Here is a 12,975-nt window from a genome sequence, read left to right on the forward strand (position 1 = left end):
GTAGTCGATACAAGTGCCGCCGCCGAAGTCTGTTTCTCAAAAGGCTTCCGTTTGTTTTGCTTCTCAAAACCTTTATTTGTTTTGATAGAAGATCCCCACGAAACTTGAGAGGAACTCGAGGGATGTTTTACATTGTGTTTAGTACTTGCAATTCCAAACCCTTCCAATGCCATGGATACTTTTTTGTTCTCCCTCTACCTCGTTTTTAAGAAATGTCAACATATTCTCCAGAACTTCTTTGGATGAACTTTCATGAATGTTAGAGTTATGGTTCGTTGTTCGCTGCCAAAGTTTGAGGATTTCTTTGGGCAGACTTGACGTTACCATTGGAAATAGCAGTGAGGCACAATGCTCTGAAGTCACTCCCAGTGCATTAAGATTCCTTAAGTGTGACTGGATCTTGTCATAAAGAACCGACAAAATTGGTTTTTCTTTACTTGTGACGTTCTGTATCGTTAGAGCCAACATTTGCATCATGTAATACTCTTTCAAAAGATCGTCTCTTCCGAATCGACTCTTTAGAGCTTCAACTAACTCCTTGTACATTTCAGGCATTGCAGGGTAGCTTTCAACCAAGTCTCGGGCAGGTGATCCAACTGCAGTTGCCATTATAAGATACTGGATCTTATCTGCTTTGTCTACATTCTGATCTTCGTCGATCTTCTTAAATTGAGACCAAAATGGGAGCCACTCGCCTAGTTCCCCGTTAAACTCTTTTAGTTTCAAATAAGGTAGCTGGTATGAGCGTCCTGATTTAGCCGATCCTGAGCCCTTTTGCGTTATTTCACTTCTTTCATCTTGATGTGGAATCATTTCTTTAATTTTTAGATGTTCCACTTTCTTAGAAATAAGATGATATTGTACAATATATTCATTTTGCCCTTGAAGTTGTCTTCATCTCTCGCATCACCTTCTAATAATTTATCATATATTGATGAATTTAGGTCGTTGAGAGTGCAAAAATGAGTATTTATTACTTCAAGCTGTGCTGATACTTGTAAAATCAACTATTTCTTCCTTTAAAATATCTTAAAGTTTTTTAACTGTCACAGTAAATGTCATTCGAATAGCTGATCTTGATTTCTTTAGTTTTGTCAATTCAGCCATGTTTTCCAATTCACTGTTTCAGTAATCAAAACAATCTCTCATGTGTTAAATAAAACAGGGTCAAATTTACTCGTTATCAAGTCCTGTCACGGTCGCCATATTTTACAACTTAGAGGAAATTCCGGCTGCACTTTACTTTAGGTCCTACACTCATTCGAACAAAATATCGAATATTCGATTGTTTCATTCGATATATCGTTTGGTTAGTTAGGTTAGGCTAACCTTACCTAACCAACCAAACGATATATCGAATGAAACGATCGATTAATCGATGTATCGATTGATATTTTAACTCGAATGAGTGTAGGGCCTAAAGTAAAGTGCAGCCGAAATTCCTTTAAAAATGATAAATATTCCCTGATTTCAGGTTCTAACGAGTAGGCTAATTAAATAAAAAACCTGTTTTATTCACTTCTAAAAGAAACTTTATATTCTTAAAAGATTCATAACATCACAACTACTCTGTTTTGTTTACAATCAGAATAATAAATCAAACATATGATCATATGTTAGTTCCATACAGTACAGTAGTTAATAAAACCAAAGTCTTCTAAATTGAATTCTTAACAATTATAAACATTTCCTATTACACCACAGATATTGCCTTGCAAATGGTTCTCTACGTGGTGGGTTATATCCTTTGAGAGATAATTTTTAAACCTTTCCCAATGACTGAAGGCATTGGATAATTGGCAAAAGTCCATCATAATGGTAAATAAATCTCTAAGTTTATTAGCGAATTTGCTCAAGTGCAGCTTCTTCCAAGGTTGTAGCCCAATGTTCGTCATCCTCCACCAACCCTAAAGCCTTACAGGCAGATTTAGAGCTGCTGTGCAGATTTAGAGATGATGTGTTGGATATATGACATCATTCACAGTTTTTAAACATGAGGATGACGTGGGGCCTCAAACCTCATGTAGTAGTAAGCATAGGTAATAACATTCGCTGTTGTTTGGGTGTATGGTGTACACTCTACCCAAAGCTTGTTCTTGTAATACTTAGCAATTGCTCGAATTTGAGCAACAGGTTCACTAATAGACTTGTTAAAGGAAGTAAAATAATAAATGATAACCCTGTGATGGCTAGAGAATGACCGGCTGAAATATACTGGAAGGGGAAGTAATAGGACTAGGTGAGACAAATATAATAGTATTATTTACCTATTGCCGAAAAGCTAAGGAACGTTCCTGACTATTACTGCAAAATAACAGTATTTCCTATCTCTCTGCAACTACACAGCTGCGCCACACTGGTGACCAATAGAAGTTAATTTATTTTCTATACTGTACTAGGATTAGTAAAACAAATAATTTTTTTTTTCAGGCCAGCTCCAAAAAATGAGGATGAAATGATGATAGCTATTTTTGAATGCATAGATCGCTTATTCCGTATTGTTCGGCCCAGGAAACTGTTATATATGGCAATAGATGGAGTGGTAAGTTTATTTATTTCCTATGTTATAATAGACTACTATGTTAAACCCATTGATGCCTATATATACTCCCTTGGATATATAACATAACATGCTGTGTTGTTAAAAAATGGGCTGTGCCCAACATTCGAAATGGTGGGATACTCAGACGTACGGGTCGAATGAACTTCTTTCTTTTACAAAACATACTTTCACTCAATACACACTGCTACACTTTTGTTAATGTAAACAATTTATAACTTAGAGTATTTCACTGGAAAAGCCAATGCTTATTGCTGCAGTTAATTTTAACCTTAACATATTTTTTATCATTTATTTAGGGGAATAAAAACTGATAATCGTTTTATGACACCATTAAAATGTAATAAGCTTGAAATCTAGTAAGTGAGGAATTTTTTGGTTAGAGAGGTTGAGGTACTTCACCTGAGTGTGCAATCCTGGGAGCATTATACATCAATGGTTGAACCCTTGAGTATGACAGATGTACATATCGGCGAATTTCCCATATAGGGAAGGAGCTATTACTCTAGCTAGACATAGTGCAATGGAATACGGGAATAAAAGGAGGTAACTTGAAGATTTTGTATGAAGAGATTTATGATTTGTAACTGAAACAGATAATGTTTGGATATTTGCTGTGATTATATTATATCACAGCATTATATATATATATATATATATATATAATATAATAACAATTTATATCAATATCAGCAGTATATATATAATCTATATATCTATATCTATATATCTTTATAGATTGGATATATAAAATCCAATGTATGTTTGTATGTATGTTTGTTTGTATGTTTATTTGTTTGTCCTTTATGGACTCCGAAACCGCTTGATAGATTGTAATGAAACTTTCAGGCATTATTAAGCATTATTCAAGGATGGTTTGTGTGAAGTTTGGTGCAGATCCATCAAAAGGGCTCCGCCCCAGTGGCTCTGGAGTTTCCCATGTTAACCTTATGAGTACTCATATTTAAATGGAATTAAAGAATCTTAACAGCTGGTTCAACTAAGCAATTTGATTCTGTGATGTTCAATAGCATTAAAAAGTTAATAAGTTTACCAACAGGGTGCAGCACGATTTTTAAAAAAATTTATGACAACAGCTTATTTGCAACCAAAAGGTGAGTGAGCATAGGGAACGAACTTCAACCTGGAGGCGAGTTAGCGTAGCGAACAAGCTAACCTGAAGTCAAGTGAGCGCAGCGAACGAGCTCCAACCTAAAGGTGAGTGAGCATAGCGAACGAACTTCAAACAGGATTTTGAAAATGAACAAGCATTTGACATAAAACCACGTTAGGACAGGACGACGTCTGTCGGGCCAGCTAGTATATATATAAAATCCAATGTATGTTTGTATGTATGTTTGTTTGTATGTATGTTTGTTTGTTTGTCCTTTATGGACTCCGAAACCGCTTGACAGATTGTAATGAAACTTTCAGGCATTATTAAGCATTATTCAAGGATGGTTTGTGTGAAGTTTGGTGCAGATCCGTCAAAAGGGCTCCACCCCAGTGGCTCTGGAGTTTCCCATGTTAACCTTATGAGTACTCATATTTAAATGGAATTAAAGAATCTTAACAGCTGGTTCAACTAAGCAATTTGATTATGTGATGTTCAATAGCATTAAAAAGTTAATAAGTTTACCAACAGGGTGCAGCACGATTATTTTTTTTAAATTTATGACAACAGCTAATTTGGAACCAAAAGGTGAGTGAGTGTAGCGAACGAACTTCAACCTGGAGGCGAGTTAGCGTAGCGAACGAGCTAACCTGAAGGCAAGTGAGCGCAGCGAACGAGCTCCAACCTAAAGGTGAGTGAGCATAACGAACGAACTTCAACCAGGATCTTGAAAATGAACAAGCATTTGACATAAAACCACGTTAGGACAGGACGACGTCTGTCGGGCCAGCTAGTATGTATATATGATTATTATATATATACTAGCTGGCCCGACAGACGTCGTCCTGTCCTATTGTGGTTTTATGTCACATGCTCGTTCATTTTCAATATGAGCTCGTTCGCATGGCTCAATCACGTCCTAGTTGAAGTTCGTTCGCTACGCTCACTCACCTTTAGGTTGGAGCTCGTTCGCTGCGCTCACTTGCCTTCAGGTTAGCTCGTTCGCTACGCTAACTCGCCTCCAGGTTGCAAATTAGCTGTTCTCATAAATTAAAAAAAATATATAGTGCTGCACCCTGTTGGTAAACCTATTAACTTTTTAATGCTATTGAACATCACAGAATCAAATTGTTTAGTTGCACCAGCTGTTAAGATTCTTTAATTCCATTTAAATATGAGTACTCATAAGGTTAACATGGGAAACTCCAGAGCCACTGGGGCGGAGCCCTATTGATGGATCTGCACCAAACTTCACACAAACCATCCTTGAATAATGCTTAATAATGCCTGAAAGTTTCATTACAATCTGTCGAGCGGTTTTGGAGTCCATAAAGGACAAACATACAAACATACATTGGATTTTATATATATAGATATATGACCAATTTACAGACAGACAACAAACTCACATCAGCTGATAGGGTGAAAGAACGATTGAATGTCAGCGTAAACATCGCGGACGTCTGTGTGAGCGTGTGTGTGTGTGCGTGCGCGTGTATGCAGTTCTCGATTCTGTACCACAGGGACAGAGCATTGACGGCCCTAGTACCCTAGGGCTACCAGCCGCTTGTTGGTGTTGGGACGAGGACAGCTGAGTGTATCTGTGTGTGTGTGTGATTGTGTGAACTTGTATGTGTGTATTGGGAAGTAGATAGGTTATCTTTTGGGGGGAGGGTGATTGGGCGTTGGGAGGGGGGAAGGGTCGACTAATTGTCTAATGTAGTATTACATTCACTTACCATTAAGTCCTCCAGCGTATCTATTATTCCAAATTTTTTTTCTTCTAAAATAACTTTTTTCCCTTCATCACTTAGTTTAAAAAAAATTATAAATATATATAATACGACTCTCTTCCACACACAGAGGTATTCCTTCTTTGTGGAAGATATTTAGCTAATTTAAAAAGCTTTTTAATATTTTTATGTTTATATTAAATTTTATATTATTAAAAAACCAAACAATATTGTAAACATTTTTGTATGGAACTAACATGATGTAATTTGTAAATATTTTGGCGGAATAAATGCTATTTTGATTTGATTTGATATTGAGAGAGACATATTGGATAGCTATTTTATTTTGATAACTTTGTTAACAAATTTATACTGTGAGAGATAATGAGAAATGCTAACATTTGATAGAGCAGGAGGAGTAAGCATGAATTGACACACTGACAAGCTTACTGACAGACAGCCACAGCCGCTTGTTTATTATCAGCTGTTCATTTTAATCAGCTGCTAGCTGACATCAGTTTACTGATTGTTTACTTTTTGATTTGCATCTACACTGCTGTCTGTTGTGAACAATTTATAGATCTAACAAAAAAACCACTAAGTGGTAACACTTTCCCCGCCAAGTCAGCAATCCAAAAAAGTTAATAAATCATTACTTTTTCCGCCAAGAAAAACAATGTAATGTATGTAAGTTTGGCAACTTGGAGGCAGACTTTCGCTTGGTTTTTAAAACGTTTTTATTAGCTCGCTTTCTTGTCCGGTAAAAATTTTGAAATCAATTTTATACTAACTTCCCGACGAGCTAGAGACTTGAAACTTGAAACATAGCTCACAATTGGATGACAATGCAATATTATATCATTTAATTTTCATAACTCCCTTGGACTACGCCCCATGGGCTTGTTTTTATTAAATCGCTTTCTTGCAAATTTTGATACTTCCCGATGAGCTAGAGACTTGAAATTTGAAACATAGCTCACAAATGGATGACAATGCAATATTATATCATTTAATTTTCATATTTCCCTTGGACTACGCCCCATGGGCTTGTTTTTATTAGCTCGCTTTCCTACAAATTTTGATATCAATTTTATACGAAGTTCCCGATGAGCTAGAGACTTGAAACTTGAAACATAGCTCACAAATGGATGACAATGCAATATTATATAATTTAATTTTCATATTTCCCTTGGGCTACGCCCCTTTGGCTTCCAAATTTTCCATGTTTACATTTTAAAAGAATGTAAACATATAAATTTATTTAAGTCAGCTGTAAATACTTAAATTTGACAGAAGTGCAGAGGTTAAGAGGTACAGGTTCTGCTCCCGAGATATTCTAAAAATATAAAACAATCATTTCAAAGTAAAGATAAAACATCTGATTACAGATAATAAGGTTTTGGGTTTTGGTTATGTATTAAGAGGCTATATAAAATAGATTTAACATATTTATACATTAAAGACTAAAAACTAGATAATAATTTATAAATAAAAATACTTTTTAAAAATGCCACCTTAATACAGCTTTTGATAGCGTTTCGCATCAGACACTGATTTCAATATTACAACATTTTGGTATTACTGATAATTCACTAAATTGGTTTAAATCATATTTAGAAAACAGGCAGCAATATGTTGAACTGAATACGATTACAGAATTCAATCAATTACTTAAAGTCAAATCATTTCTAAAACAAGTAAAATATGGAGTCCCTCAGGGGTCTATTCTTGGTCCAATTTAATTCCTCTGTTACATTAAAGGCCTTCCTTCAGCTCTAAAGAACTTAAACAGTAAATTATGCCTCTATGCTGATGATGCAAATTTAATAATTTCTGGTAGATCAAAAAATAACCAACATTGAATATACAGGCAATAGTAGCCTTGAATCTGTGAATATTTATCTTGCAAAATCTTATTGCTTAACTCAGAGAAAACCAAATACATAAATTTTTCAACTGCCCAAAAAAAACTTTAAAACCTCATTTAAAAATTTATAAAAATTACTTAACTCAAGTGACTCATACTTAACTAAACTCTTAGGACTAGTAATTGATCAAAATTTATCTTGGTTGTACCACATTGATAAACTAAAAAGTAAAATTTTTCCAGGTCTATTTATGCTGCACAACTTGTCTAAACTCTGCTCGTTGAATGTTTTACTAAAGGTTTACTAGGCTCACATAAACTCACATATTGCATTCGGCATTGAATTATATGGTGCAACAACCATTCAAAATTTAGATAGTATATTAATTTTACAAAAGAGAGCCATACGTATCATGTTAAACTTAGGAGAAAACCAATCGGCAAAACATTATTTTGCTAAATTAAATATCTTTAAAGTGTATGGATTATATATTTATAAAACTATAATTAATCTAAAAAGTTAAATGAATACACATACACTTTCGAAATTGGGAATGTCACATAATTATTATACTCAGCATCGGAACTACCCAGCCATCCAGAGGCATAATTTCGAGTTTTTTAAAACGTTTTTATTAGCTCGCTTTCTTGTCCAGTACAAATTTTGCAATAGATTTTATACAAACTTCCCGATGAGCTAGAGAGTTGAAACTTGAAACATAGCTCACAAATGGAAGACAATGGAATATTATATCATTTAATTTTCATATTTCCCTTGGGCTATGCCCCATGGGCTTGTTTTTATTAAATCGCTTTCTTGCAAATTTTGATACTTCCCGATGAGCTAGAGACTTGAAATTTGAAACATAGCTCACAAATGGATGACAATGCAATATTATATCACTTAATTTTCATATTTCCCTTGGACTACGCCCCATGGGTTTGTTTTTATTAGCTCGCTTTCCTACAAATTTTGATATCAATTTTATACGAAGTTCCCGATGAGCTAGAGACTTGAAACTTGAAACATAGCTCACAAATGGATGACAATGCAATATTATATAATTTAATTTTCATATTTCCCTTGGGCTACGCCCCTTTGGCTTCCAAATTTTCCATGTTTACATTTTAAAAGAATGTAAACATATAAATTTATTTAAGTCAGCTGTAAATACTTAAATTTGACAGAAGTGCAGAGGTTAAGAGGTACAGGTTCTGCTCCCGAGATATTCTAAAAATATAAAACAATCATTTCAAAGTAAAGATAAAACATCTGATTACAGATAATAAGGTTTTGGGTTTTGGTTATGTATTAAGAGGCTATATAAAATAGATTTAACATATTTATACATTAAAGACTAAAAACTAGAAAATAATTTAGAAATAAAAATACTTTTTAAAAATGCCACGTTTTTAAACGCACTAAAAAATATAAAATAATTTATAAAATGTTGAGAGAATAAATACTTGTAAGATTTAAAACAAAAAACGTGGGGCGCATGGGGAATGTTGCTGAAAGTCAACAGTCCCGGAAGATCAAATAATTTATACCTGTGCCGCTAGGTCAAAAACTACAATGTTTGCAGTGTCTGTAGATCAAAAATCCCAGAAAGTCAAATAGTACAGTCCGGGCTAAAAGTTTAGTCTATGTTAAAGCAATTGACTTATTGGGAATTTGACCTAATGCAACAGCAGGATTAATATAACGAAATACGGTAAAATACAAGTTCAGTTTCGCTGAGTCAAAAGTGTCGGAAGATCAAAAGCAATAAAAGTGAACGTCGATTCAGTGTAAAGTAGACCTCCTGCAACGCTTACTACACCAACAAAACTCGCTTTTAGTTACTTCGTGTTTTGTCATAATTAGAATAGAGCTAAAATTATCATATTTAGTACATAGCTTATTTATTAATGCTTCTTGCCAACTGTTTGGTCAACACTGTAAATAGGTATAGTTTATGTAATGAAAAGCCTTTTGTCAAAATTTGTGGCATAAAATACACGCAAGGACGATCTGAACATTTCTGGTTATTATATACGTTTGTAAAAGGAGATCCATTTAATTGTAGAACTATTTTATGAGTTATAATGTAGTCTACATATAAACTGTGTAATGTATTACGCCACGGAAGGGTTGAAACCTGTCCAAACTATCATATATATTATTATAACGTAAATGGGGTTTTTTCACGATTCTGAATCAACCAGTCGATGGATTTTCATTAGTTTTGTGTTGAAAGAAAGACAATTTTGAGAACTAGATAATTTCAAAGCCATAATTTAAAATTAATGTCCCAGTTTTTTATAAATTAAGTTTTAGTTTTTAAAAAGTCTAGCAGCCGATGCTAACCTTCTCCAATAAGTCAATGCTTCTAGCTAGCTTTTAGTACATTATAATTTGCTTAACATAACAGCTGTAACATTCAGTATTTGTGACACAAATTCAGCATTTGGAAGAAAATTCAAATACATACTTATGGTTGACTTATTTATACTATGTATGTGTAATGCTGACCATTGATACATTTAATTCTTCGGTACGAGGATGGCAGTTTAATTAAATGTGCATAGTAAAATACAGTAGTAGGATGTTCAAATTATTTTTTAAAGTATTCTTTGTAATCATCGATTTGTTTTAGTCCAATATAATTTGTTTTAACTAACAGCTGGTTGAATGTGCTATGTATACTTATAAAAGGCAAAGCCCTCACTGACACACTCACTCTCACTCACGCATCATCACTAATTCTCCCACTTCCCATTTACCTAGGAGGCTGAAATTTGATACACCGATTCTTTGGGCATTAAATAGGAAAACTAAGTAGTTTTTATTATGATCGGGCATTCGGGCTCCGCCCCAGTGGCTCTGGAGTTTCCCATCTTAACCTTATGATTTTTCATATTTAAAAGGAATTAATGAATCATAACAGCTGTGTCAATTTAACAATTTATGACAACAGCTAATTTGCAACCAAAAGCTGAGTGAGCGTTTCGAACGAACTTCAACCTGGAGGCGAGTTAACCCCAAGGCAAGTGAGCTCAGCGAACAAGCTCCAACCTAAAGGTGAGAGAGCGTAGCGAACGAACTTCAACCAGGACTTGATTGAGCCATGCGAACGAGCTAATCTTGAAAATTAATTAGTTTAACGGGGCAAAGCCAGCGGGTACAGCTTGTTATTCTATAGAATTATTAGGTTTTTAGCTGTCATCGTTATTCGGGGACCGAGCAGGTCCCTAGCAGCGACCACAGAATTAAAATTTTAATTTTAATTCTGTGGTCGCTGGTCCCTAGGGCCGCAAAATTAGCTGCCCGCTTACTTACTTAAAACATGAATGCATATTAAATACACAATCAGTATCCATAGAATTATTTTATTGTCACCGTTGCCTAGCAACAATTTATTTTTATTTTTGCTGATGCCTCGAATTATTTCTTCACATAACCTTAAAGTTGTAGTTGTGCTAACCATCAGTGTGCATTATTATAGAGGTGAATAGTGGCAATAGGGTATAGTGTGGTGCAAAATAGCGTTCGTACCACGGACCGAAATGGTTTTGCAGCTCTCGATCGAGACGAAGTCGAACTATCTCGAGCCGGCAAAACCTTATTTTTGGCCCTAGGTACGAAATATACTATTAAATGGGTTGTAGCTTAATCGGGTTTCAACTTTATTTAATTTACAGTCTGTTTCAAAAGTAGAAAAATAAGCAAATACATTAACAGTAATACAACGTTAAAAGTATAGTGATTTACCACTCTCAACACTAGCTGACAAAGATAATTTTGATAACACAGCCGAATCTGAATGGGAGGTTTAAATGTCGTAAATGGTGTTGTGATTGTCCAATAAATTTAGTGCAAGATGAGAGCTCGCCTTGTGGTCGGAAACTTGACCAAAAGTATGTATTTTTCCAACTTATCTATATTTACCCTATGCTATAAATAAGACATGTAAATGGAATTTCTTCTATTTGGTTTTATTTTCTGTTTACATTTAGTTGTTATTTCGTTACCTACATGGCAACCCATACGGCCCAAGTTATTTTTAAAATTTTAAATTCGTTTCTTGTGTTTATTTTTGAGCCTATTTTAATTTATAAAGGGATTCATCACATCTACAGGAAAATATCTTTCATTTGGTACCAACCTCGTGTAATTCGTTCCAGTAGTATGGTCAGGCTAGCTGTCATAAGTTTTGCAAAAGTTGTTTTGTATAAGACGATTTTGAATGATTTTCCAATTTGATTATCTTTTTTCACTAGATTTTGTAATTTCTTCTTTGACTTTTCAAATTCTAAGATTATTATGAAGTGTTCTGTTAGTAACAAACCAAGGTGCGTTGACAATTTTACGTAGCAATTTTGATTGGTATCGTTGAAAAATTTCAATGTTTGATGTACTTGATGATCCCCAAAGTTGGATCCCATAAGTCCAAATTGGTTTTATAACTTTTCTGCAAAGTAACATTATTTTGTGTACTAAGTTTTGATTTAGATCCAAGAAGACAATAATTAAGCTTAGTTATTTTAAAATTTAGATATTGTCTTTTAGTCCAGATATGTGCCTTCCAATTAAGCTTTGCATCTAAGTGCATGCCCAAGTATTTTATTTCTGTTACTTTAGGGTGGTAAATATTGTTCATGGATACTGGAGGACATGTAGCCAGATTTAGGGTAAAAGTAATGTTTTCTGATTTATTTTCACTAATTTTGAACCTCCATGTTTTAAACCAAAGTGAAATTTCATCCAAGTTTAACTGTAAATTTGCTGTAGTTTGAACCGGTTTGTCGTGGACAGATAAAATGGTCATATCATCCGCAAATGTGGCAACGATAGTATTTACAATTTCTGGTAGGTCCGATGTAAAGGGAATATACAAGTATGGTTCAAGTACGCTTCCTTTGGGGATTCCTGATTCTATAGGGTAAAGGTCAGTTAAATAATTTTGATGTTTAATTTGGAAAGTTCTGTTTGTAAGATATGATTTTTAAATATGAAAAACTGAATGGGGTAGCTAAATGTGGCATTCTTGTCAATAGTTCGATATATCGATAGTAATATACACTAACACAATCGTAATAAACGAAATAATTTAATTATATTTACTAAACAGATGCTTGTTTGCATTAGCAAAATAAATAACAATTTAGAAGTCATTTTGAGAAGTTATCTTAGTATTTCTGTTAAAGAAATGACATTTCTTCATAATCTTAACATCTCAAATTACTTTAATACTTTCTTCTGAAATGGCTACCATACTAAATTCAAACTCACATAACAAGAAATTAAATAACATCTAAACATAAATTAAAAAGTTTTACACCACAATTAAAAAAACAAATGTACGATTGCTCTTGCTCATTCTTCGTCAGATTAGGCATAGGCACGAGACCCTCCTTCATTGCGCAGTCTGTAGTCTTGGAGATAAGAGAGATATGCGGTAAAGATAAGCAAGAACTGGAAAGGTCCGTTGTGGGTTTGCAATATTTATCTCAAAATTCAGCGCAAGGTTAACTAAATTTTGGAATTAGGGTCTGAATACGTGATTGGTGAAATCCAGGAGGCAATACTGAACTTGCACTACTTATGTTTTATCGCATTTTTTACCTTATCTACCAAAATTATGCTATTTTCCTTTGGCACTTTAGGGGGAAACGACTATTTCACCCTGAAAATCACGTTTGGAAATCGAGAAAAGCT

The 12,975-nt window shown here is 34.2% G+C and overlaps 1 protein-coding gene across 2 annotated transcripts in view; it reads left to right on the plus strand.

Annotated features, from left to right (window-relative positions):
* The window catches only part of LOC128983126 (5'-3' exoribonuclease 2 homolog), a 237,619-nt gene that overhangs the window by 28,783 nt on the left and 195,861 nt on the right, over window positions 1–12,975 (plus strand). For both annotated transcript variants that reach the window (XM_054402296.1, XM_054402297.1), the window contains exon 3: window positions 2,431–2,542. In XM_054402296.1, coding sequence (XP_054258271.1) covers window positions 2,431–2,542 — 112 coding nt within the window. The remainder of the gene's footprint in view (window positions 1–2,430; window positions 2,543–12,975) is intronic.

This window comes from Macrosteles quadrilineatus, unplaced genomic scaffold, assembly GCF_028750875.1.
Source record: "Macrosteles quadrilineatus isolate MER2022 unplaced genomic scaffold, UCM_ALF_1.0 Scaffold_1__1_contigs__length_201487025, whole genome shotgun sequence".
Classification (NCBI taxonomy): Eukaryota; Metazoa; Arthropoda; class Insecta; order Hemiptera; family Cicadellidae; genus Macrosteles; species Macrosteles quadrilineatus.